This window comes from Poecilia latipinna, unplaced genomic scaffold, assembly GCF_001443285.1.
Source record: "Poecilia latipinna isolate Pla-1442-1.1 unplaced genomic scaffold, P_latipinna-1.0 Scaffold939, whole genome shotgun sequence".
Classification (NCBI taxonomy): Eukaryota; Metazoa; Chordata; class Actinopteri; order Cyprinodontiformes; family Poeciliidae; genus Poecilia; species Poecilia latipinna.
In genome coordinates, this window is record NW_015113555.1 from 185,772 (window position 1) to 209,563 (window position 23,792).

Here is a 23,792-nt window from a genome sequence, read left to right on the forward strand (position 1 = left end):
GGGGGCCCAGGGGGGGGGGGGGGGGCTCGCGGGTCCGGGGGGGGGGGGGCGGCGGCGGAGGGGGCGGCGGGGCAGGAGGGGGCGGGGCCGGATACGGTCCGTTGGAAACTGAGGACAGAAACAGAACAAGTCAAACCTGCAGCGACGGCGACGCAGAAAGAAAAATACCGGGAAATTTCAGCCAAAACATTCAAAACAAGCTGAGAAATTTTATAGAAAAACTTGGAAAGTAAATAAATTTTTGACTTTTGGAAATTTCAACATTTTAATGGTTTTGTCAAGAAAATGTCTGAGAACAAGCTCAAATTCTGAAAATTTTTGACTTTTGACGCTCAAAAGTTTTTTTCTAAAAAATTCTGAAATTAATTTAAAACATTTTGAGTTTCTCACAAATTTTTGACTTGAAAGTTTCTGAGTTTTGTCTAGAAAATTTTGGAGCTTGAAAAGTCAAGAAGGTTAAACTTTTTAAGGTTAAAAATTTCCAAGTTTTGTCTTAAAAACTTCTGACGTTAATCTAAAAATTGAGAATTTGAGATTTTTTTTAAACAAAATTTTCACCTTGGAAACTTTTCAAGGAAATTTCTGAGATTAATCTCAAAATCTAGTTTTTTTGTAAATATTTGCTCCTTTTTTTCTGTCAGCCCTGATTGTATGCGGGACTCGGAGACATTTCTCCTCTTCTTTTGTGAATGACTGACTGGTTTTAGGTGTAGCTCACCTGAGCTTGGCATCGGCGGCGGTGGTGGAGGTGGAGGGGGCGGAGCCGGCATGCCTGGAGCCCCGCCCATCCCCGGTCCCATGCTGTGATAGGCCACCGTCTCCGGGCTGCAGGAGTAAGGAACCAATCAGGAATCGGTGTCTGAAAGCAGTCAGTCGGTCTCAGAGTTTGAGTCTTACCTGGGGGACAGCGTGGGACACGGCGGCGGTGACGGGGAGGCGGAGTCGGCCACGCCCCCGTCGCCCTCGCCCCTCTGAGGCTGCGGCGCCCCGGGTCCGCCGGACTGCTGCGCCTCCTGCGCCTGGCGCTCCAGGCGACTCTGCCGCCGGATCGTCTGGTCTTTCTCCCGAACGATCCGCCTCAGGGTGTGAACCTGGGTGTTGGCGCTGGCGTACACCTCCTGCACACACACAGGCAGTTCGGGTTCAAAGGTCACGTACCTCTATGTATCCAACCAGCCGGAGTTCAGCACTGACCCGCATCTGGTCCAGCTCTTTGTTGGTCTGCATCAGCTGCTTCTCCAGCTCCACGATCTTCAGCATGGCTTCGTTCTCCACATCCAGCAGCCGCTCCGACATCTGGATGAAGAAACCAGATGTTCTCCCAGCCTTTGTAAAGGACAGGGTCAAAGGTCAGCCTGATGCTGCTTACCGTAGCGAGGTTCTCCTCCAGCTCCTCCACTCGCTCCAGAGCAGCGGTTTTGGTCTCTGCGTCCTCCAGCAGCGTCCCGACGTCAAACACGTTGTCCAGGTAAGCCTGGATCTGGACCTGCAGCCGGTCGCTCTCCGTGTGCTTCAGCCTCTGAGGGGAAAGGCGCCGTGACTCAGCGGGCCGCCTGATTGGCCCAGGGCTCGTCAGGTGACCCTGACGGATTACCTCCAGGTGTTCCTCCAGGTTCAGCTTGGTGAAGTCGTATTGCAGGTGAACTCTGAAGTTCATGTCCTCCACCGAGTGAACCACGATGTTGATGAACTGCATGCAGGCCACCTGGGGACAAGACGGTTGCCATGGAGACGCTAGATGTTTACATCCAACTGACATGGAAATTTGGAGCAAATTTAAAACGTGGCAAAGATAAAATTTCCTAGAAAAAAACGTGGGTTTAAAAAGTCAAAAATTTGCAAAATAATAAAAAATAATAATAAAAAAAAAAACTCAGAAATTTTTAAATCAATCTATGAAATTTTGTACAAAAAACTGTGAAATTTGGGGTGCTGTGGTGGTGCAGGGGCAAAGCACGACCCACATATTGAGGCCTTGGTCCTCGTGGTGGTGGTCACAGGTTTGATTCCCGGCCTGGTGACTTTTGTCACATGTCTTCCCCCTCTCTCATTACCCTCCTTCTTGTCAAACTACTTTCAAATAAAGGCCACTAGAGTCAACCAAACCTTACAAAAAAAATTGGGAAATTTGAACTCAGAAAATTTGGAAAAAAATCTGAAATTTTTAGATTAATCTCTGAAATTTCCTTGAAAAACAATTAATTTTTTTTCAGATTCATTAGTCAAAAATTAGTTAAAAATTGAGATCCTTGTATTACATTTTCTACAAAAATCTCGGAAATTTTCGAAGATCCCCCCACAAAAAAAGAGAACTCAGAGAATTGGCAAAAAATCAAAGTTTGCAAATAAAATGAAAAAATTTGAATGATTTAGATTAATACATTTTCTAGAGAAGTTTGGGAAATTTCTGAGAACCAAAAAACAGTGTAACTGAGATTAATCTTTGAAATTCTGTAGAAAAAAACTTGGGAATTTCTGATTTTCAAAAGTTAAATGTTTTCCACTTTTGGAATTTTTCTGGTTTTTTTTATTCTAAAATAATTCTGAGATTCATCTCAAACTTTCATGAGCTTCTTTTGCAGATAATTTACTCTTTTTTTCCCTTTTATCTACAAAAGCCCTAGTACACGGTTGTAAGATCCACCTATATATAAACATTTTTGTGAAACTGAAGAAGTTATTTTGAATCATTGCTTTGTCCACGAACCTTTTCTAAAGCGATACTTAAAATATATAAATGCTGAAAACACAGATAATGTCACACAGCAGCGGCAAAGTTACCAGGAAGTCGATGTTGTCGTCTTCGTTCTTGAAATGTTCCATCAGCTTCTCGAAACGCATCGACTCGTTACACACCTGCAACAGATCAGGCTGTTAACCAGAGAGCAGATCAAGGCGTCAGCCGGCCGCCGCCATTAATAAAAGAAACAAAGGGAGGAGGACATTTTATGAGTTTAAAATGTGGAAAATTTTACAATTTTGAAACTCAGAAATTTCCAAGTTTCTTCAATAAAATTTCAAATTTTCAAACTAAAAAATTCTGATTTATTTCCAGAGAATTTTTTAGATTGATTTAGAAATTTGAGACTTTTCCTAGGAAAATCTTGACTTTTCTAACTCAGATATTTCCTTGTTTTTTTCTAGAAGATTTCTGTGATTAATATAATAATTTCTGAGTTTTTGGGTGGAAAAGTTCTCCTCCTTTAGTTTCCTGTCCAGTGGAAATAACACGGCGTTGTGTGTCTGGTGACGGTTTACGGTTTTGAAATTGTCGAAGGCTGCCAGGATGATCTCGTGTCCTCCTCGGACCAGACACACGGCTGCCAGCAGCTCCAGAACCAGGGCTTTGGTCCTGGAGGAAACACCACAGTCCGTCATGCCGTCAGCCTGCTGTGCGGTGGCCATTTTGTTCTAGTTTTTACTACCTGGGGTTCCTGTTGTTCAGACTCAGAGCGATCTCGTTGACGGCGTGCGGATGGGACATCACCATGTTGAAGCCGTACTGAGGAAGAGGAAGACGGGTCGGTGTTGCGTCGAGTCATGAGCGTCTTAAAGCGATGGGACGTTTTTCCTACCTGGTAGTTCATGATGGCTCTCAGACACATGATGCAGACGTGGACGTCGTCCTTCTTGCAGACGAGTCGCGAGTTCTTCAGGGTTCGGCGACTCGGCAGCGTGTTGGATCGAGTCACCAGGGTCGAGCTGTGGATGTAAAACCTCAGATTTCCCGGTTCCGTCAGACTGAGCTCAGGGTTTGAGTTTTGTTTACCTGATGGAGTGTCGGGCCGAGCGGGAAATGGACGAGGATGGAGACGGGAGGCTGCAGTCGCCATGGAGATCCTCGATGGAGCGACTCCAGGGCGAGTCAATGGAGCCCACCTCACTACCGGTGTCCGACTGCTCACCATCAAACCTGAGCAGATCAGAGAGGTCAAGGGTCATTCTCCAAAAACACCAAACTTGGAGATGGTAGGGAGAGATCTGACTCACGTGACGGCGTACTGAGCGAAGGACAAATACTCAACCAGAACATCCAGACCTCGATTTTCCTCATTAAGAAACTCTCTGACCCAGCTGGAGACAGAAAGACAAATAAATGGACAAAACGGAGAAACATGGACACAGAGAAAGACACGTTGGACACTAGATGTGTTCCCATTAACTTTAAGACTGATCAAGTTTTAACTCTAGAATGAGGTTGTTTTATTTCAAAAACTGCAATGGAAACACTTGTTTCATGTCACCTAAATCACACGATCAACAGCTGAATATTACTACTGCCGGAAATGACAAAGAAGACAACAGGAAGTGGTCAGAGCGCGATGGCGCTGCATGATTTTGAATTGTGTTTCTTTTTCTGACATTGGCGGAAAGTTTTGTACACATTTGTAACGGAAATGCAGATAGAGACGGAGGAGTTGGACGGACAGCTACCCGATGTGGTTTGTACGCAGAGAAATCTCGAGCTCTCGGAGAGTTTGTGTCGACTCCTGAACTCTTCGTCTGAACTTCTGTGGACAGAAAAAATGAAAATATTGTCAAAAACTCTGAGCTTCCTCTTCAACAGTTTAGTAAACGTCTAACATGCACAAAATCATTAGACTTTGAGTAAAATCTGTTTCTGTCATTTCACCTTTCGCGTCACAGCCGGATCGAGGAAGCCTCTCAGTTTCTGGATGTAGGTATGAGGGGGGTTCTTCACCTGGAATCTCTCCTGACAACACAGAAATGCATCATGGGAAACCAAATATGATTCAACCAATCTGTTCCTGAGTTGTAATGTCAAAATTAGAAAATGCCAAGCTAGGTTAGCTTGAATACTGTTGGGTAAAACCATGAGACCATGGACAGACACCTGCAGGACCTACCTGATCGCAGATCAGCTCCCACTTCTTCTCGTTGTCATAGGAACGCAGCAGACGCACCTTGTCTGGCGGCAGGTTCATCGAATTCTGAAAGACAAATAGTCTACTTTAGTTCGTGACGCAAAAACCTCGTCTACTTTAGTCCTTGAAGACAGAAACCTCGTCTACTTTAGTCCATGAGGCACAAACCTCGTCTCCTTTAGTCCTTGAAGACAGAAACCTCGTCTACTTTAGTCCAAGAGGCACAAACCTCATCTATTTTAGTCCTTGAAGACAGAAACTTTGTCTACTTTAGTCCATGAGGACAGAAACCTCGTCTGCTTTAGTCCATGAGGACAGAAACCTCGTCTGCTTTAGTCCATGAGACAGAAACCTCGTCTGCTTTGTGAGGCAGATCCATAGTTCTCTGATTCTTGTCTTTCACTCCACAACGTGGGCCACTAGCTGAGCTAATTCTGCCATTATCTCTGTGAACTTTGACCCTCAGGGAGCCCCAGTGGACTGGTGATTTTCTGTTTTTCCCTGGTAGCTTGCTGCTTCGACTTGCTCTGACCGGATGTTGCTTCCTCTTCAGGGAATCGTTCCTTTCCCGTCGCCACATGGTTGTTCAGGCGGACGGGGCTTCCTTTGTAATCTGAGTCTGTTATGTTTTCATATCTGATCTGATATTGATCCGCCAATGTGATCGGGTCGTGGATCTGATCATGAATTAGCCGTGTTCAGCTGTCTCAGCAGATCAGGATGTTTTCACCTAATTAGCCGTGTGTCATGCATGCATGGCGGATCAGAACCTGCAGGTTCTTCCACTCACCAGGGCGATGGAGAACCGCTCCTCCAGCTCTGCCGGGTCGGGCATTGGCAGTCGGACCGGGGCGGCTCTGGACCGGATCACGGCCAGCTGGCTCTCCATGCTCTCTGTGTTCCCCATAACACACACACACACACCCTCTCACACACACCGAGGCAGACGAGCGACCACAGCGGACGCAGCGAACACACCCACCCGGACCTCCGCGCTCAGACACACAGCAGCAGGAACATGTGGTCGGCCATGACGGACGGAGGCGGCTGGAGGCCCGGGATGCTCTTCCTGTCCTCGAACGATGAAGATCCCCTCCTCCTCCTCCTGTCTGCCTCTTTGTCTCTTGCAGGCAGCGATGCTGCTGATGCTGCTGATGCTGATCCAGATGAAGCCCGGCTCTGCAGCCGTGTTGTGTGTTTGGGTGAAGCGTGTGTGTGTGTGTGTGTCGCAGATGAGCCGGTTAATCCTCCCCCTCTCCTCCCCCACACCAAGAAAGAAAGAGAGTCGGCCTCCCCCTCTTTGTCTCTCTCTCCCCTAGAGCCGCCGTCCGTGTGGAGCTCGCTCGACCCTCCCTGCTCAGACAATGAACCTTCTGCCGCCCAGGCCCCGCCCCTCTGGCCTCGCTGGGGGGAGGTGGATAATCTGACTCTGGATCAGCTGCTGCAGCTTTCATTCATCACATCCATCAGGCCGCCTGCTCAAAGGAGCACGGTCCAGAACCAGGTCGGTTCTGATCTCATTAAAACATCCAGAGGTCCTGATGGGCCGGGTGTCGTTTTTACTCCAGATTAAACTTAAATTCATGTTAAATTTAATCTCATCTTCAGATTAAAACCTGAGAAATGAACTGATTAAAAGAAATTAAAGAGTTTTGAAGGAGGAAACTCCTGATGTTCTGTGGAACAGCGCCCTCTGCTGGAAACTCACTAAACTAACTAAACACTGAATGCACCGTCCACTTTATTAGGTACACCGTTTAACAACTAAATATTTAGCTACAACTTAAATATTAGCTAAAAAAAAAACAACTTAGTAAGTTAAAAATAGGTCTGAAGCTAAATATCGAGTTAGTAACCTAAAGATGTAGTTTAGAAACTAAATATACTTTGAGCAAACTGAGCATTTAGTTAGGAAGCTAAATATTAAGTTTGAGGGTATTTAGAGTATTTTATTATTTTCTGCTTATTTAGCAAGCTAAACATTTATCTTAGAAACAAAATATTTATCTTCATAAATATTTATTTTGAGCTAGCTAAATTGTTAGCTCTCAGCTAGCTAAACATTTTATTTATTAAGTTAAACATGTAGCTTTTAGCTACGTGTTTAGCAAGCAATCAACATATCAGGAAAGCTCAATATTTTATTATCAAATATTCCATTTCTAATTTAGCTCCATAAATATTTAGTTCTGAGTTGGTAGATATTTATCAACGTATTTAGTTTGAAACTAAATATGTTTATCTGAACTAAATATTTTTCTTGCGAAATATTTAGCTTGGAAATTAAATATTTTTGCTCAAATAAATATTCAGATAAAAACTTTAAATTTTAGATTTAGATTTCAGCAGCAACATTTTGGATCTTAATGAAACAAACAAATGTTTGCATTCTGATGGTTCTGGAAGTTTCCATCATATTTTATTTCCTCTTCTGGTTCTGGTCCAGACCCTGCAGTGTTCTGGTTGAGCAGCAGAGGGCGCCGCAGCAGGACTCGGAGCCTCCTGGATGCTGCGGCTCTGCAGCGGCTCTCTGCGGTGTCGCCATGGGAACGCTGCTGTCTCTGCCTCCCGGCTGCCGATCCGCGGCGGCGGCTTTGAAGGAGCCGGCGGAGGTTCCTGATGAGGATGAGGAGAAGAAGAAGAGGCGCTCTGTGCTGCTGCAGGCACTGCGCTGCAGGAAGCGGCTGGCGGCGCTGGGCTCCAGGGGGAAGGCCCCCGAGGGCCCCAAGGTCAGAGCGCGGGCCTGGCAGGAGGAGCAGATGTGCATCAGGAGGCTGGTGGTTCAGGTCGGTACCGGCTCGGGTCAGTCAGGAAACAGAACCTCGTCCTGTCTGATGAAGTCTTCTTCTTCTGCTGCTGTCTGAAACCTGCAGGCCTCCACAGGCGAGCTTCTTCGCTGTCTGTCCGACTTCCTGCGCCGGCGCTGCGTCAAGCTGAAGGAGTTTCCGTCCAATCGGATCGTCGTCTGGCTCAGGAACGTGGAGCGAGCGCTGCTGCTGCAGGGCTGGCAGGTCAGGGTTCTGGTTCTGAACCGTCTGTTGTTAGTCAGACCTTTGAGTCCAATCTACAGTGTTCTCCAAGTTTCTGAGCTCCACATGTAAAAAATTTCCACCAAAAATTGTTTAAATTTTGAGATTAGTCTGAGAAATTTTCTAAAAAATTTCTGAACTCCAAAAGATCTCAGAAAATTTTAATGTTTTTCTACAAAATTCTTTAGATTTTTGGTGGAAATTTAGTCTTTTTCTATCTACAATAGCATTAATAGGCTGTCGTACGTTTATCTGTCTGCAGCATTTCTTACTGTTTGCTGCAAGTTTGTACCTTTTTCCACCATTTTGTGGTTGACCATCGTTCTCTGTCTCTCTGCAGCATCAGGGCTTCCTCAGCCCGGCCAGCCTCGTCTTCGTCTACCTGCTCTGCAGAGATGCGGTGGACGAGGACACGGCCTCAGAGCAGGAGCTCCACGCCACCTTCCTCACCTGTCTCTACCTGGCCTACTGTTACCTGGGCAACGAGATCTCCTACCCCATGAAGCCGTTCCTGGTGGAGTCGAGCCGCGACGTCTTCTGGGAGCGAGCGCTGGAGGTCATCGAGCGTCTGAGCGCCGACATGCTCCGCCTCAACGCCGAGCCGCGATTCTTCACAGAGGTCTTCCAGGACCTGAAGAGACATGGCGGCGCTGGTGAGACCCAGAGGACAGCGGGCCAAGGGATGGACGATCTGGACTGAGAGACCCCCACTCGCCCAGGGCTGATGCAACTTCCTGTTAAGGTTCCCTTGGCAACCACACTGGTACAGAACTCCCAGGAGCGCTTCTGACTCACCGGAACCTCCTCAGGTACAAATGGGTCCAGATGAAGATGTCTCTGGGCTTCAGGACCAGACGGCAGGACACTACAGTACATTGTAGTGTACATTTCACACCTGATGGCCCGGTAGACCCGGTTCTACTGGGGATCAAGATGCTACGTTTGATCCCCAGCTGGTTTGGTTCTTTTAAACTGAACTGGGTCAAACAATCCAAACTAACTGAACCTGTTCCCTTCCTGGCCTTTGGGGGCGCTGCACCAAGAACCATTGAAGGAAACGACACTAAAGACACGGAGAGAAACTTCCTTCTTCACCAAAAGGAACCAGACGGAGAGCCGTCAGATTTTAGCGGCTATTAGTCTTTGGGTGCGTTGTAGTCCACTTCCTGTTTGTGGAGCGCTCTCCGGTCTGCTTGGGGTTCACATCTGAATTGAATCCAGACCGAGGATTGATGACGCATTCTCACCTCCTCAAACGAACCGGACTTTGACTATTCGGATTAAAGAGGATTAAACATGGCTGGTGTGAATTCAGCACAAGATTACAATGGATTACAACAGAAGGTCAAAACCTGAAGAACAAAACTATTTACCCAAACAAACATGCATCTGTGAAAACTATGCAGTAGATTTATTTATTTTTCTAGATGGTTAGCTTAGCGTAGCTTACCTGTATACAACTCTATTTTTATCACCGCTATGCTAACTGATGTATCAACTTCAAGTGAAAATTATTGAACCATTATAGACTGTTTAATTAAACAGCTGTTTAATTACCTCCCTTTCTTCTTTATGAAGTTTTCTTTCTTACTTTTCATCATTATTTACATCAACCCACCAGATGGGTTAGAAAATTAAAGTTTTTTTTTTTAAGTTACTACATTTCCATCTAAAATAATTTAAATAATTATTTCTAAGTAGCTGTTGTCTACCTTGAGGCCTGTATATTTGTTTTATTGGTCAAACTCCATCTTTAATGTTAAACAGCCTGATGTAAAAACATTGAGAAGTTTTAACTATTGTTATCAAATGTTATCAAACACGCCGTTTTGAAGCTAAAAACTCTCTGAAATATACAGAGAATTAATTCATTTAAAGCTTAAACTCAGTTTCACACAAACACTAAGACTCTAGCATAAATGTTTGGCTGTTGAACTGGACCGTTCACGGTCGCGATCAAGCTAATTTTCTATTAGCGTCTCCTCAAATCTTTCTGATAAACATTAAATTACCGAAACACATTAAAACATACCTTTATCTTGTTTTCTTTTTTATTCTTCCTCTTTCTTTTCTCTCTCCCTGAAGTATTTAGTCCTTTTTACCACAGTTTTTTGCTTCCACCGGAGCTTTGGCGGTTTGTTGCACTGACATTGGCTCATATTACAGGTGAAGGGGGGGCTAGTGGCCCCGGGGCCTCAGCAGCCGCTAAAATAAAAAATAATGCAGCATTATCAGGGCTGTAGTTCCCATTATGGCCCCCAGAGGGCGGAAAAACTCCGCTCTGAATATAAAGATGAGTTTTAGAGCTGCAGCTGATTTCTGATTCTCACTAATGTTTTTAAAAGTAAGTTTGTGTATAATTGATTAAGGTAGTAAAACGTAGATGTTGTGTATCGGGACGACTACCGGAGTTGATGTCAAAAATAAACAAAAACAGCAAAGAGAATAATTATTGTTTTCAGTACCATGTATTTGGAAAAATATAAGTGAACACCATAAAAAAAACTAAACAGAAATATACACACAATACTGCAGTTAGCTTTCAAGATTAATGTGCACAAGGTCTTTTTAAGATGTAAAAAACAAAGTTCCCCATTAAATGGCCAGTTTCCACTTCATTAAAACAAACAGGACTAGTAAAATATCATCCTGCTAGTTAACCAGACATTTTCAAACAGTCACCAGTAACTCAATTTTACTCAAGTTAAAGTACCATATTAATATTACACAGCATGCATTTAATTTATCAACATTGCCAGCTAACCAATTAGCATAAGCTACAAACAAACAGTTTATTCACAGCTCAGCAATTCCATTTACAGTTCAGTTCATGACAAACTTCATGGCTCCAGACTCACTGGTGATTCAGATCTTAGTCACATTTGTTTTGTGAGCCTTATGGTGCAAATAGAACAAAAAAGGAAGAAACACAAAGTAGTTTGGAAGTAGAAACCAGCTGAATGAATCATGTGATTCTGATGACTAAAAACTAGACATAACGGTGATGCATTTAGAGGAAAAGGCCTAATTAAAGGCCAATTTTACTAAGTTTCTTAAGGAAATAAAGATGACAGAAAGCGGGCTCAGAGATGTTGAATATAATAAGATAAATTTGCTATGAGAAACATTTGAAGAGTAAAAGATCTCATGGTGGAGTGATGATGTCAACCAAGAAGGTTGTTGGTTCAATTCCTGTTGGATTTTAGAAAGTGCTTTTGTTTTGTCAACTGCTCTCAAAGTGAAAATTGAAGAGTTAAATGCGCTAAAAGACTCTGAAAGAGGAAATGACATCACAGTTTCTACAGTGGGTCACGTCAGAGCGTCAAATAATGAGCTGTTTGACTCAGCAGACATGAGCGGAGTCATATCGATGGAGTCGCTTCTGTCCCCAATTCCAGGATCTTCATCCTGATCCTGGTCTCCTCCTGCAGAGACGATGGAGAACGATCAGAAGAATAAAGAAACAAACTGCAAGAAAACATTCATATTCTGAGAACTTTGACTAGACGATTGGTCATGTGAGGAACTGGGATGAGTGAAACATTTACTCTGTTTTTCTGTTTTTGTAAACAAAACCAGTTGGAGGCATAAAAAAGCTTCTGCCTCTTTTACTAAAACAACATTCACAATCTGACAGTAATTCATTCCGACTCCTGTGTGTCGAACGTCTCCTGCGCCATCTTGGTAGGCAAAGTGCAAAACATACCGGACACACAGATCCAGGCCAACCGACAGAAAATATTATGAATATTATTTATTATAAACATTAATGAATGAAAAACAAACATGTTTCAATTAAAAACTGACCAGACACACAGCTGCAGGTTTTATAAGTTTCATAAGATTTTTATTAAAAGAAACAGATTTGGAAACATTTCCTTCTGCTTGATTTTGTTATTTTTTGCTACTTATATGAATTATTGTCATTTTAGTTTTTAAAATACTAAAATTTCCACTTCAATTCATATTTTCATCCATCTGATGATGTAATTTTTAAATATTAAATGATTGATCATTTGCTCAGTTACTCAGTACTTTAGTAACTGAAAGTACCAAATACTTTTTACTCTTCCTTGAGTAATTTCTTGGAAGACGAGAGTAAAAAAAATGTTGAAGTAGTGCTACTCTTACTTTAGTATACGTTTTGGGTTCTCTGCCCTCCTCTGTTTATTGATTGATCAATCGATCGATCGATCGATACACTGCAGACTAACCTTTGAATTTGAGCAGAACTGTGGTCCACGCCACCAGCTTCGTTCTCCTCCAGACGGCACACCTGTAGCTCTCAGCGGCGCCGGCGCTGGGTCGGATCAGGGTCAGGCTGATGTCTCCGGTTTGCAGCAGGTCTTCGTTCATCTTGGTTCTGCTTCTATAGTGATGGTCCTGCTCTTGCAGCTGATCAGAAAGGTATCTATAAGTATGAACAGTCACCACTGGTTTCGGGTCGTAGCGCCACCACACAACTCTGGCGCCTTTAAGGAGTTCAGGCGCCACTTTAAACGGCAGCTGGACTGACTCCGCCCCTTCCTCCACCTCCACCTGACAGTCTGAGAGAACAAAGATCAACAAAGATCAGCTGCTGCTTTTCTCTCACTCTGTGGATGTAAAGTCCAACATTAATGATAAGAGTGGATGACGTTTTCCTCTTTAACATTAAAAAATACACCTGATCTGGTTTTTGGGGGCTCGTCCGGGATAAACAAACAGAGCAATATGACATTACATTTCTTCCTGTTCATTAATATTTGTTGTGATATTTAATGTTAAACAAAAATGAAACTTATTTAAGCTTTTGATCAAAATCAGTCAGTATTGCAGGGATGTCCAAACTTTTTGTCAGATTCCAGCCACTGACCTTCGACCTTGAGCTGAACTTGCTTCTTATACTCGATCCCATCTGGGCTGAAGACGCTGCAGGTGTAGATGTTGCTGTCTTCGTAGGTGAGGTGTTTCAGAGTCAGAGAGAGGTCTCCAGTTTGTATCCAGTCTTTGTTTGTCTCTGTTCGGTTTCTGTAAAACTCGTCCTGGTTCTCCAGATAGTCAGAACCGTCCTGAAACATGTGCATCATCCGGTTTTCATGGTCCTTCCACTCCACTTTATAAGACTTGAACAGCTCGACTGAGGTTTGGCAGGGTAGCAGGACTTTGTCTGCACCTGAACACACCTCCACCTGGTGGACTGAGAGAACAGCACAGACAGATTACCCAGAATGCTTAAGGAGAATCAGAGTCAGATTAAGAGGATGGAAATCTCCAGTTTTAACTCAAAGTTTTGATCTGAGGAAGCAGTGGCATGTTGCTCCACTTATTACAGCTTAAACTGTCAGACCTGAACCTTCAGAGTCACATAAAGGCTGTTACAAAGTCAGCCTTCTATCACCTGAAGAATTGACTGATTACTGCAACATGTCAGTTAATCCATCCATTTTCTGTACACCCTTATCCCTATCGGGGTCGGGACGGCTGCAGGAGGGAACCCCGTGGGGTGGGAGGAAAATGGTGTACCCGGAGAAAACCCACCATGCAAACTCCATGCAGAAAGACCCTGGGTCGGGAATCGAACCCAGAACCTTCTTGCTGCAAGGCAACAGCTCTACCAACTGTGCAGCCCATGTCAGTTAATTAAATTTTATAATGTAGCACTTTCCATCTGTTCAAGAGTTAAAATGACTAACATTAGTAGAATTTAGTCCTGTCACAATAAATCAATTAATCACATGATTAATTAAAATAATCAATTTGCATGATAAACCCTTCACTTTGGTGTTTTGGTCTCAACTAAACCTTTTTTTCAAGGTTAATTTTGTTAATTCATTTTATTTGTTCTATTTATTTGATGAATTTTGGCAAAGTGTAACATTTGTTTCTCATGTCATGGTTTCTGTGTTTTAAAGCTCGTTGAACTGTGTTGTCGCTGAAATGTTCTGCACTAAAAAACATGAAATGTGTCAAGTTCATATGGCAGCTTCAACACGCCTGAACGTGTCGAGGAATGCCACATGTGAAAGCGTGTCTCCGTGGAGACGACTCTTTCAAAGTTACACCTACGTGTTGGGGAAACGATCAGCATTGATTCTTCTGGATCAGCAAAATGAGCTCAGATATGGCAAAAACACAAGATATTACCAAGTATTGTAGCCTACTTTCTAGAGATAATCCTTTAATATTGAAGAAAAATTTATAACTTTTACATGGGATTTTTTTTAATAGGCTATTAAAGAATTATTTACTTAAACAATCTCCTATATTCTGCTGAAAAGTTACTTGTAAGTTTTATCGTATGTCAAGTGTAATAAGTTATTTACACTAGAAATTAGAATAAAATTACTTGCTTGTATTTAGAGTTTTTGCAGTTTTGTCATAATATTGAATTTCAATAAAAGCATCTAAATGTTGTTAAAACTCCGAACATCCCATTTATGGCAGAAATATTGGCTGAAAAACCCAAAGATTAGATCAGAGGACAGACTGAGACTCTGGACAGAGTCGTGTTGCTATGGTAACTGCTGTAGCATAATACCATGGCAACCGGAGGTGACAAGCAGAGGGGCAGCCATGACGGTTGCGCAGCATTGATAGCGGACAACATGGTGGAGGTGAAGCTCTGACCCCAGCCCGTCAGCTGACCTTTGACCTGCAGCTGAACCTGTTTCTTCATCAGGATGCGTTTCCTGCGGCTGTAGACGCAGCAGGTGAAGGTGTCCGTGTCTGCGCCTGTGGGGAACTTCAGCTTCAGGCTCAGGTCTCCCGTCTGCAGCGGGTCCACGCTCATCTCAGTCCTTTCTCTGTAGAACTGGATCTGCTTCTCTGGGACGGTGCAATCGTTCTGGAAGACGTGGACCTTGTTGCCATGGCGATCAGTCCATTCCACGCTGGCGTTGCTCGGCAGGCGATCGTTGGTCCTGCAGGGCAGCAGGACAAAAGGCTGACCGGAGTCCACCTCGATGCTTTTAATGTAACCTGAGAGGAGGAAGAAGAAGAAGAATATCGGCTTCAGAGGAGCCAAAATGTGGCGCGGGGTCCTTTCCTTGGTTTGTTTTGGTCTCTCTGACTCACCTCTCCTGAAGTTGTTCCTAAAATGACAGAAAACGCCTCCAGAAGCGATTAGAACCAGAACCACCAGAGAACCCAGCAGGAGTCTGGCCCACACTGAAAACAGCTCTGAGAAGAAAAATGAGCAACATCTTCATCTGCGACCCGTCAGTTGCTACAGCAGCAGGTTAGCTCCTGACCTTTGACCTTAGGCGTCTGCCTGGTGGAGGTCTGCCTGGTGGAGGTCTGCCTGGTGGAAGTTCTGGGGTCAGAGGTCACGTTCAGGGTCAGGTTTCCTGTCTGCGGAGCGGTGGTTGTGGTTCTGTTGAGCGGAAACTGATCCGTCAGCTCTTCTCCCCGTGTTGTGTTGGCGGTGGGCAGACTGAGGTTGGAGCGGGTCCAGTCCACCGTAGAACCGTTCAGAACCAACATCTGGACCGTAGGGACCAGCAGGGACACTGAGAGGACAGAGACAGTTGTCATGGCAACGGGTTTACAGAGGAAGGTCGTTTACAGAAAACAACCAGCAGCAGCAACAGTGTTGACGTCATAAAACAAAGAAAACAATCGTGAGGCAAAAGCAGGAGATGAAACTCACTTTAAAGCTTTTTTGGAAAAAGTGTATTCTCATATTTGTTAAAACTGTCACCATGTCATAACAGTCTGTTCTGAGACAGATAATCTGTGAAAAATGAAACAAATCAAGCTCCTATGCGTTCTTCCAGTACGAACTGAAAACAACCAATCAGAGCCAGGAGGCGGGGCTTAGCGTTGTCAGTCATAATCTGGTGTGGCGCTGCCAGCTTTTCTCTGAATGCTATAGCTAGCTACATAGCCACAGCTGATAAACAAATTTCCAGTAATGGTAAGTTGTTTCTCCACCATTAGCACATTTAGCAGGAGGTACATGGGGTTGACTGGCACTAAGCCCCTCCTCCTGGCTCTGATTGGTTGTTTTTGGTGCATTTATTCAAACAGCAATATCTGCTCAGGGAGATCGATCTTTTCAGATTGTCTCATGATAAACAGTCATAACAGCTTCAACAAATATCAAAAACATTTTATAAAAGTTACAAACTTCAGGTTTAAATGTGACATTTTTCAGACGGGTTATTCTTTAAAATATCTTTAAAAGTTTCTATTGACACAAAGGAGCTTTTTGAATCTCATTCCAGTGTTTTTCAGCAGCAAAATGGGAAGATATATATATATTTATATTTATATTTGATTTATATTGGGAACGTTGAGCAAAATGATTTGTACCAGTAACAAGTTGCAGATATTTATGGACAAAGACATAAAGAACTGTCATCTGCATAAAGATGAACATATTAGCTTAAAGTTGATCAATAAACTGATTTATATAAACAGAAAATAGATCCTAGAATGGATCCCTGAGGCACACCGAGAGAGGTTTTGAAAAGATAAAAAATAATTTTAGATCCTGAATTCAGTGTGAATATTTATTCCAGTTTCAGCTTCGTCATGAAGTGGACCAATAGAAAGACAGGAAACAGGCAGAAGGCGGGGCTTATGTAATCTTAAAACATTCAACCCACAAAGACGCCAAAATATCCAAACAGTCTCACTGATAAACTTCAGCTCCAGCAGAACCAGACCCAGAAGAACCGGATCTTACCATGCAGGAGGATCCAGATCATTTTCTTCTTCCTGTCAGAACGAACGGATCAGAAACCGTCTGGACTCATTCTGGTGAAACTCTCTGCTGCTCGGCGGCCCCAGCTGAGTCTGAACCGGTTCTGTTGGATCCAGAAACGAAAATGTTCACCAGAACCAGTTTGTCAGGGTTCAGATCATGCCCCCTCCATCAGTCTGCGCTCTGATTGGACGCAGGGTGTTTTTAGAGCTTCGGGTCGAAGCCGCTTCGTGCTGAAACAAGAGGAGAAGAAGCAGCTTTAAAACGGACAAAATGCTGAGAAACTGAAGAGATTTATTTCTTAATACGTTTGTTGTTTTCATCTCTTCAATAATATATTATAGACAATATTTTAATAAAGGAAACTGGTGTAATTTTTGTAGAAAATGAATATTTAAATCATTTTTAATCCAAAATATAAACACAATTGGTGGGTGAAATTACAGGTAAATATTTTCCAAAGCTTTTTTAGTGTTTGCTATCCTCATTTTCACTTATAAATGTACATTTTTTTCCCCTGTAAAACCTTAAATTAATCATAAATTTGCTCCATTCTTTAATTGTGGAACTACTGGACATGATGGATTTTACATAAAGTTAAGAAAATGACTGATTTTAGAACAAAACAGTGTTTTCAGTCAGAGGCTTCTTCACATTCACAGTAACAGACTGCTATAGAGATCCTTCCTACCATCAGCCTCTACAGCTATTATGAATTTATAATTTTCTTTTTTACTTCTGACAGCTGAAACTCAACCAGAGTGACCTTGACCTTAGACTGAAAGGTCAGGGATTTAATTGACCTTTCAGAGATTCATTAAATCAAATTAAACTTTAATCAGCCAATCAGATTCTGGTGATTTATTAGTAATTACCTACATATTTTTAATAAATCATTTAAATATTTTAGTTTATATTTTCAGATCTGTTTCAGCTGGTGATATTTTCTAATTTTTGTGGCTTTTTATTGAATAAATAAAGATGAATCAGAACATACATTATTCCCGAGCTGAAAAGTCCAACGTGACCCAAACGCATCGTTCTGAATCCAGTTTTTCTTTTTTATGGAGATTTGTTTAAAAACTAACAGCAGGAGCTGAACTGAACCGGCCACCATCGCCCTCTGCTGGACAAATCTCGGAACTGCACCAGTTCTTCTTTATCAGTTTTTCTTTTGAGAGAATAATAAATGCTCATGTTTAGACTAATGTGACTTAATCTATATTATAATCAAAGAACGGTATGGTGATGTGTTTAAAAAGCAAAATAACCAGGCTGAGAGCAAATTATGGGATGGAAAAACATAAGAATAAATACCTGACGGGATAAAAGAGCCTGAAAGCAGCTAAAGTCCAAGGAGACGTTTGGAAAGATCCTCGGGAATCCTGGAGAACTGCTGATCCAGAAAGCTACTGAACCGGAACACTTTGACAAATTACAGGCGAGTCGGAGCCGCAGGAAGAGGAAGCAGCTTCAGAGCAGAGTTAACATTATAAACAGCAAATCATTAACAGATCCAACATAATTCAGGAACCAACCAAGAAGTTGATGACTCAGCAGAAATCGGTTCCATGCATAAACAAATTTTATCTTGAAAACAGAAACATCAATATTTCCAGGACCTGCTCAGTACATTTTCCCTGGAACTGCTGAATCTACTCTATGAACATCTGGAAGATTCAAAGACTCCAGTTCAGATGATCATGAATTTCACATCTGCATTTGATACAATAAAAATCAAGTTTTGTTACATAAACTTTTAACTCAGTTCAGCATCAATCCCGAGTAATGTCATGGATTATGGACTTTTTAATGCACAAACCTCACCAGGTGAAAGTAAAGTAGTAATTTATCTCCGTCCACAGGGCTGCGTTTTGTCCCCCTAATGTTTGTTCTCTACATAAACGACTGATTTACCCAAACAGATACATAATGACATTTACCAATGACACAGGAATCGTTTGTCTGCTACAGGATGAACATGAATGAATATCGATGACTTTGTTCAGTGCTGCGTTCAAATAAATTAAAACTAAACATTACAAAAATTACAAAAATGAACATTGAAGGACCTCAGCACAGCTTCCCAGGATAAAAAGCAACATCTAAAGTAAATTTTGAATATTGTTCTCATCCTTTTGTAATCAATGATTGTGATAAATTCCTATTTCCTGTTAACATATCCATTATTCAAATGAAATATTCCTTTGACAGATTTTAGTTTCAAACATTTAAATCTAAATTCTGATTGAATCATATTAAAATGTGGAGAGAATTTTTAAATATGTATTTCTTCTTTTTAAAGTTATTTGAAGATTAGATCAAAGTTTTCATAAGGAGTGAAAGTGAAGTCCTTATGAACTCCGACTTCTCTAGACAGTCGTTTGTGTTTATGTTGGTTAACTGGAACTAAGAAAAGCCTCTAATCCAAACTGTTGTGGTTCGTTTTGCCTCCGCCCATCTGCCCGCCTCCAGCTCAGGTCCAGCCCAGACTTGTTCCAGGAAGTTTCTCTTCTGCCATCAGTTTGTTTTCTTCAGTCGAGTCGTCTTCTGACTCTGTTTGGCTTAAACAAACTGTAAGTTTATTTTATTTCAGTTAATTAGACTTGAACTTTAATAACGGTCAGTTTCTGATCTCTGGAGTTTTGAGAACATGTTCATGTTTTATAAGAACAAAGTTTAAGTTTTACTGTAAAAGATGGATAATCTGCAGGATTATTAGATCATTGATTAAATGATCAATGATCAGCTGATGTTTGGTTTTCACTGAACAAACAGCCTTTTTTCCCAGGCCTTTGTTTTCAGGTCTACTCAGAGCCACAGGCTTGTGACTGGAAGGAAGCAGGTTCAACTTCAGCTTCCTCCTGTCACACATCGATGTGGCCCTTGGCCCCAAACTGCCTACCGATCTGCGTATCAGTGTATAAATGTGTGAGCGTCTATGTGTGAAAATGGGTGAATGTGACTCTAGTTTAAAGCGCTTTGAGTGGTCCAAATGATTGGAGAAGTTCAGTCCATTTACCATTTAAATCAAACTTTCACTTTCAGATTTGCAGCCAGCAGAGCAACAGAGCTGCTACTTCATGTGATTCCTTTCAAATTAAAAGCTGGACCAGTTGTTAAAATGTTAAATTTGTCACAATATTAAACTGAATTAAGATTTGATGGAGAATATAACCCATCTGGAAATACTGATCATTGAGAAATCCAGCAGGTCCAGATGTTCAGTTTCTTCTGCTTCATTTCTTCACATCATTCAATGTTTGAGTCTCCTTCACTTTACAAACTGTGGACATGATTTAATGTCACAATATTTGTTTCAGAAGGTCAACGACAACTTAAGTTGTTAATTTGAACTTGCGGGTATTTATCAGTGAATTAAAATGTAAAGTGATGATCTGTGTTGTTGGCTGCAGCTCCCTGAGTGTGAGCTGAGCAGGATGGATCAGGGTGAGGACACAGTTCCTCTGCCTGAAGCCGCTCAGTGTGGAGAACATGAGGACCAGAGCAAAGTTCAGAGGTCAGACCAGCATCTCTAACTGACCAGGACTGTTCTCCATGTCAGAGCTCAGCATCACCACAATGTCTCCATTCACAGGAAACTGCCAGAACCAGAACCTGAACCTGAACCTGAAGCAGATTCTGATTCAAGTTGTGAGTCTTTTGACAGCTTTGATTCAATAATACTGGATTTTTATTTTAATCCCGATCAACCTTCAACTGCAGACAGGTGAGCTGCTTCTAAATATTTTAACTAATAGTTTAAATTAATTTTATTCCAACACATTTAATGAGAACGTAGCTCTTTCTCATATGTGTGTTAATGTGTAAAACAGTGTGTATTGGATGCTAGTTAATGGGAAAAAATCAATCGATCGTATAATTCTGATGTTATCAAATGATATTATTAGACATTGGAGCTAAAGTCAGTCGTTCTTCCATCCAGTTGAGTCATTTTGCATCATCTTGTCGTCATCAGAGTTGCTGCTTCTGCAGAGCTGGAGGTGATGGTTATGATGCTGATTCAACTTTTATATGGAAACTAAATAATCCAAACTGAATCTGATGTAGAAATGGTCCCTCACTCTTTTTTTCCAACATGGGAGCATTCAACACCTTCTAAAGTCTTATTAAACTGAGTTTGAATTAAATGCCTTATTTCAGGATCCACCAGAACCTCGAACCAAAACCAGAGCCAGAGCCCAGCTGTGTGTCCTTGAAGAGCAATAAGCCAAAGAGTCTTGGTATTGATTTTAAATCGGATCAACCTTCAACTGCAGACAAGTGAGCTCTCTTACTAAATGTTTTAGCTAATTATTTTAATTAATTTTATGCTATCATATTTAATGAAAACACAACTATCCAAACTAAACCTGATGTAAAATTTGTCCCTCATTTTTATCTTCTAACATGAGAGAAATTAGCAGCTTTTAAAGTTGAATCCATTCAACATGATTATCAGTCTGATTATTAGCCAGCTGCCACTAAATGTCTGACTGACTGGAACAAGTGGAGCATATAAGATCAATTAACTTGTTCCTATTTATTTTTCACATTTTGCACAGCACTTCAGCTGCTATGTTGTATTTTAAGTGCTTCAGAAATAAAGTGGAAGTTCTACATGATTAAGTTGATTATATCCGATGGAGTTTATTATTTTTCCAAGCTTATTTGAAACAGGTTTTTTGAAAATTAGATTGTATCACCATGAAATGCATATGTATAAATGAAAAGAAAAAAATAAATTTGTTTGTAAATGTATATGTAAAAGAGCTATTTAGTGTAAGTGTTAGTGTAAATAATTTAGTTAAGATAACTGTTCTAAAACTAAAAATCAACCGAGACATTTCATAATTAACCTTGTAAAAGAAATCTATATAAATGTAATTTAAATCTCCGTAACTTCAGCACAGTTACCTTGACAAGTCCGACTCTGTCAGGTAAGAAATTTCACTCCTAAATAGGGAAAGACAAACGTTTTAGAGCAGGACACCACATGGAGAGTCTGACTGTTTGATATTTAACCGGATGTGAGCCGACACTTCCTGGTTTCTCCACAGAGTGACCCAGCATCGCTCCAGTGTTCCCAGTGATCTGCCTGCCCAGAAGCATCAAACAGAACTGGACTCCATATTTATGGTCTGCACATCAGTTCTGTTCAGTCTCTGTAGACCAGAGGACTGTCAGTCCATCTAACTGGTTGTCTCCAGTCTGATGTGTCCTTCATTTTTTAATTCTGTTCCAGCTGCTGGAGGAAAACATCGTCACTTTCGTGAAGAACGAGCTGAAGAGGATGCAGAAGGTTCTGAGTCCAGATGATCCAGAATGCTCAGAGGGTCAGAAGGAGGACAACGATGATCTGGATGGAGAGGATGAAGAGCAGAGGATGAGCAGCAGAGAGGCTTTCGTGAATATAACACTGAACTTCCTGAAGAAGATGAAACAAAAGGAACTGGCTGACTATCTGCACAGCAGTAAGAGGATTTCTACAAAGATTTAACCATTTTAATTCAAAATTTGCATCAATGTTTGGCTTAAGTAATTTTTAATAACTATGATTACATTTATTATTATAGAAATTGGTAGTAAAAATAAACTTTCTTAAGCATAGTCAGGGGACGAATTTCAATGTCTCTGGAATATAAGGCAAACTTATCAGTCTCGGGTGATTGACCACTTCATTGACCACTGCACTGAACAGCACTGGAAACCTGATGGTTTTTCCACCAAGTATTGATGTCTGAACTCTTCATGAGATAAAACATGCATACAATTTTCAGACAGAGCAGCCAATTGATTCAAATATTTTCTCATTGCTAAAAGCAAAGTGAAAAAAAAAACAGACATTTGAAAAAGGTTGACTCCAAAGAACACTCTTTTCTGTTTAGCTCTGGGTTTTATTGTTGGGGTGAGTTCTGATCACTGATGTCTTCAGTGCAATGAACGCTGAGGAATGTGGGCCAGTCTGTTTAAGTAAAATGGACTTTAACAACTTGCAGAGTAAATTATCTATTTTAGTGATAATATAGAAGCAACAGCAAATATTTAAACACATTTCTAAATATTAGTTTAAAACTTGTTGAATTTCTCTCAATAGAACACTATGGATCGACATGTCAACATAAACTTAAATCCTCCCTGAAGAAGAAGTTCCAGTGTGTGTTTGAGGGAATCGCTAAAGCAGGAAGTCCAGCCCTCCTGAACCAGATCTACACAGAGCTTTACATCACAGAGGGAGGAACTGGAGAGGTCAACCAGGAACATGAGGTCAGACAGATTGAAACAGCAAACAGGAAAAACCACAAAATGGAAACAACAATAAAACTAGAAGACATCTTTAAAGTCCCACCTGGAAGAGATCAACCAATCAGAACAGTGATGACAAAGGGAGTGGCTGGCATTGGGAAAACAGTCTTAACACAGAAGTTCACTCTGGACTGGGCTGAAGGCAGAACCAACCAGAACATCCAGTTCATATTTCCATTCACTTTCAGAGAGCTGAATGTGCTGAAAGAGAAAAAGTTCAGCTTGGTGGAACTGATTCATCACTTCTTTACTGAAACCAAAGGAATCAGTAACTTTGAACAGTTCCAGGTTCTGTTCATCTTTGATGGCCTGGATGAGAGTCGACTTCCTCTGAACTTCAAGAAGAATCTGATCCTGACTGATGCTACAGAGTCCAGCTCAGTGGATGTTCTGCTGACAAACCTCATCAGGGGGAAACTGCTTCCCTCTGCTCTCCTCTGGATAACCACACGACCTGCAGCAGCCAATCAGATCCCTCCTCAGTGTGTTGGCATGGTAACAGAGGTCAGAGGGTTCACTGACCCACAGAAGGAGGAGTACTTCAGGAAGAGATTCAAAGATGAAGAGCAGGCCAACAGGATCATCTCCCACATCAAGACATCTAAAACTCTCCACATCATGTGTCACATCCCCGTCTTCTGCTGGATGACTGCTACAGTTCTGGAGGAAATGTTGGAAACCAATGAAAGAGCCGTACTCCCAAAGACCCTGACTGAGATGTACATCCACTTCCTGGTGGTTCAGACCAAAGTGAAGAAGGTCAAGTATGATGGAGGATCTGAAACAGATCCACACTGGAGTCCAGAGAGCAGGAAGATGATTGAGTCTCTGGGAAAACTGGCTTTTGATCAGCTGCAGAAAGGAAACCTGATCTTCTATGAA

General features: G+C 41.9%; 4 protein-coding genes across 5 annotated transcripts in view; 2 read left to right on the forward strand and 2 right to left on the reverse strand.

Moving 5' to 3' along the window:
- fmnl2b (formin-like 2b) overlaps positions 1-6,133 on the reverse strand; it is a 16,376-nt gene extending 10,243 nt beyond the window's left edge. The window contains exons 1-16 of the mRNA XM_015049301.1: positions 5,677-6,133; positions 4,869-4,952; positions 4,634-4,714; positions 4,435-4,511; positions 3,991-4,074; positions 3,770-3,913; positions 3,576-3,702; positions 3,426-3,502; positions 3,259-3,352; positions 2,782-2,856; positions 1,595-1,705; positions 1,370-1,519; positions 1,195-1,296; positions 898-1,118; positions 719-825; positions 15-108 (exon numbers count right to left, since the gene is read on the reverse strand). Of these exons, the coding sequence (XP_014904787.1) occupies positions 15-108; positions 719-825; positions 898-1,118; positions 1,195-1,296; positions 1,370-1,519; positions 1,595-1,705; positions 2,782-2,856; positions 3,259-3,352; positions 3,426-3,502; positions 3,576-3,702; positions 3,770-3,913; positions 3,991-4,074; positions 4,435-4,511; positions 4,634-4,714; positions 4,869-4,952; positions 5,677-5,793 (1,745 nt within the window). The 5' untranslated portion in view covers positions 5,794-6,133. The remainder of the gene's footprint in view (positions 1-14; positions 109-718; positions 826-897; positions 1,119-1,194; positions 1,297-1,369; positions 1,520-1,594; positions 1,706-2,781; positions 2,857-3,258; positions 3,353-3,425; positions 3,503-3,575; positions 3,703-3,769; positions 3,914-3,990; positions 4,075-4,434; positions 4,512-4,633; positions 4,715-4,868; positions 4,953-5,676) is intronic.
- Positions 6,134-7,265: 1,132 nt separating this feature from the next.
- Positions 7,266-9,472, forward strand: LOC106957811 (cyclin-dependent kinase 5 activator 2-like). The gene is made up of 3 exons (XM_015049295.1): positions 7,266-7,672; positions 7,760-7,897; positions 8,256-9,472. The coding sequence occupies exons 1-3, from the start codon at positions 7,280-7,282 to the stop codon at positions 8,613-8,615; spliced, it is 891 nt and encodes a 296-aa protein (XP_014904781.1). The 5' UTR covers positions 7,266-7,279; the 3' UTR covers positions 8,616-9,472.
- A 510-nt stretch (positions 9,473-9,982) lies between these two features.
- LOC106957807 (uncharacterized) lies at positions 9,983-18,139 on the reverse strand. Of its 2 annotated transcripts, none has more exons than XM_015049291.1 (8): positions 17,922-18,139; positions 16,587-16,837; positions 15,148-15,405; positions 14,972-15,076; positions 14,543-14,875; positions 12,771-13,094; positions 12,130-12,462; positions 9,983-11,337 (listed from the first exon to the last, which is right to left on the reverse strand). In XM_015049291.1, the coding sequence occupies exons 2-8, from the start codon at positions 16,606-16,608 to the stop codon at positions 11,225-11,227; spliced, it is 1,488 nt and encodes a 495-aa protein (XP_014904777.1). In that variant the 5' UTR covers positions 16,609-16,837; positions 17,922-18,139; the 3' UTR covers positions 9,983-11,224. The 2 variants fall into 2 exon arrangements, with proteins under 2 accessions (XP_014904777.1, XP_014904776.1); XM_015049290.1 differs by having other exon boundaries at positions 9,983-11,340.
- A 906-nt stretch (positions 18,140-19,045) lies between these two features.
- On the forward strand, positions 19,046-23,781 carry LOC106957801 (uncharacterized). Its single transcript, XM_015049270.1, has 10 exons — positions 19,046-19,180; positions 20,021-20,124; positions 20,203-20,258; positions 20,331-20,334; positions 20,769-20,888; positions 21,665-21,743; positions 21,850-22,078; positions 22,702-23,038; positions 23,420-23,674; positions 23,763-23,781. Exons 2-10 carry the CDS (start codon positions 20,045-20,047, stop codon positions 23,779-23,781), a joined length of 1,179 nt encoding a protein of 392 aa, XP_014904756.1. The 5' UTR covers positions 19,046-19,180; positions 20,021-20,044.
- The last annotated feature ends 11 nt before the right edge of the window (positions 23,782-23,792 follow it).

What these genes read in the sequence shown, in the direction of transcription:
- LOC106957811 (XM_015049295.1), top strand. Translation starts at nt 7,280, where the DNA reads ATGGTTCTGGAAGTTTCCATCATATTTTATTTCCTCTTCTGGTTCTGG. An exon ending in TCAGGAGGCTGGTGGTTCAG is followed by an intron (nt 7,673 to 7,759) that starts GTCGGTACCGGC and finishes TGAAACCTGCAG; the next exon opens with GCCTCCACAGGCGAGCTTCT. An exon ending in TGCTGCTGCAGGGCTGGCAG is followed by an intron (nt 7,898 to 8,255) that starts GTCAGGGTTCTG and finishes GTCTCTCTGCAG; the next exon opens with CATCAGGGCTTCCTCAGCCC.
- LOC106957807 (XM_015049290.1), bottom strand. Translation starts at nt 16,608, where the DNA reads ATGATCTGGATCCTCCTGCATG. An exon ending in TAGGAACAACTTCAGGAGAG is followed by an intron (nt 14,876 to 14,971) that starts GTGAGTCAGAGA and finishes TCCTCCTCTCAG; the next exon opens with GTTACATTAAAAGCATCGAG. An exon ending in AGTTCAGCTCAAGGTCGAAG is followed by an intron (nt 12,463 to 12,770) that starts GTCAGTGGCTGG and finishes TTGTTCTCTCAG; the next exon opens with ACTGTCAGGTGGAGGTGGAG.
- LOC106957801 (XM_015049270.1), top strand. Translation starts at nt 20,045, where the DNA reads ATGGATCAGGGTGAGGACACAGTTCCTCTGCCTGAAGCCGCTCAGTGT. An exon ending in GACCAGAGCAAAGTTCAGAG is followed by an intron (nt 20,125 to 20,202) that starts GTCAGACCAGCA and finishes CTCCATTCACAG; the next exon opens with GAAACTGCCAGAACCAGAAC. An exon ending in AACTGGACTCCATATTTATG is followed by an intron (nt 21,744 to 21,849) that starts GTCTGCACATCA and finishes ATTCTGTTCCAG; the next exon opens with CTGCTGGAGGAAAACATCGT.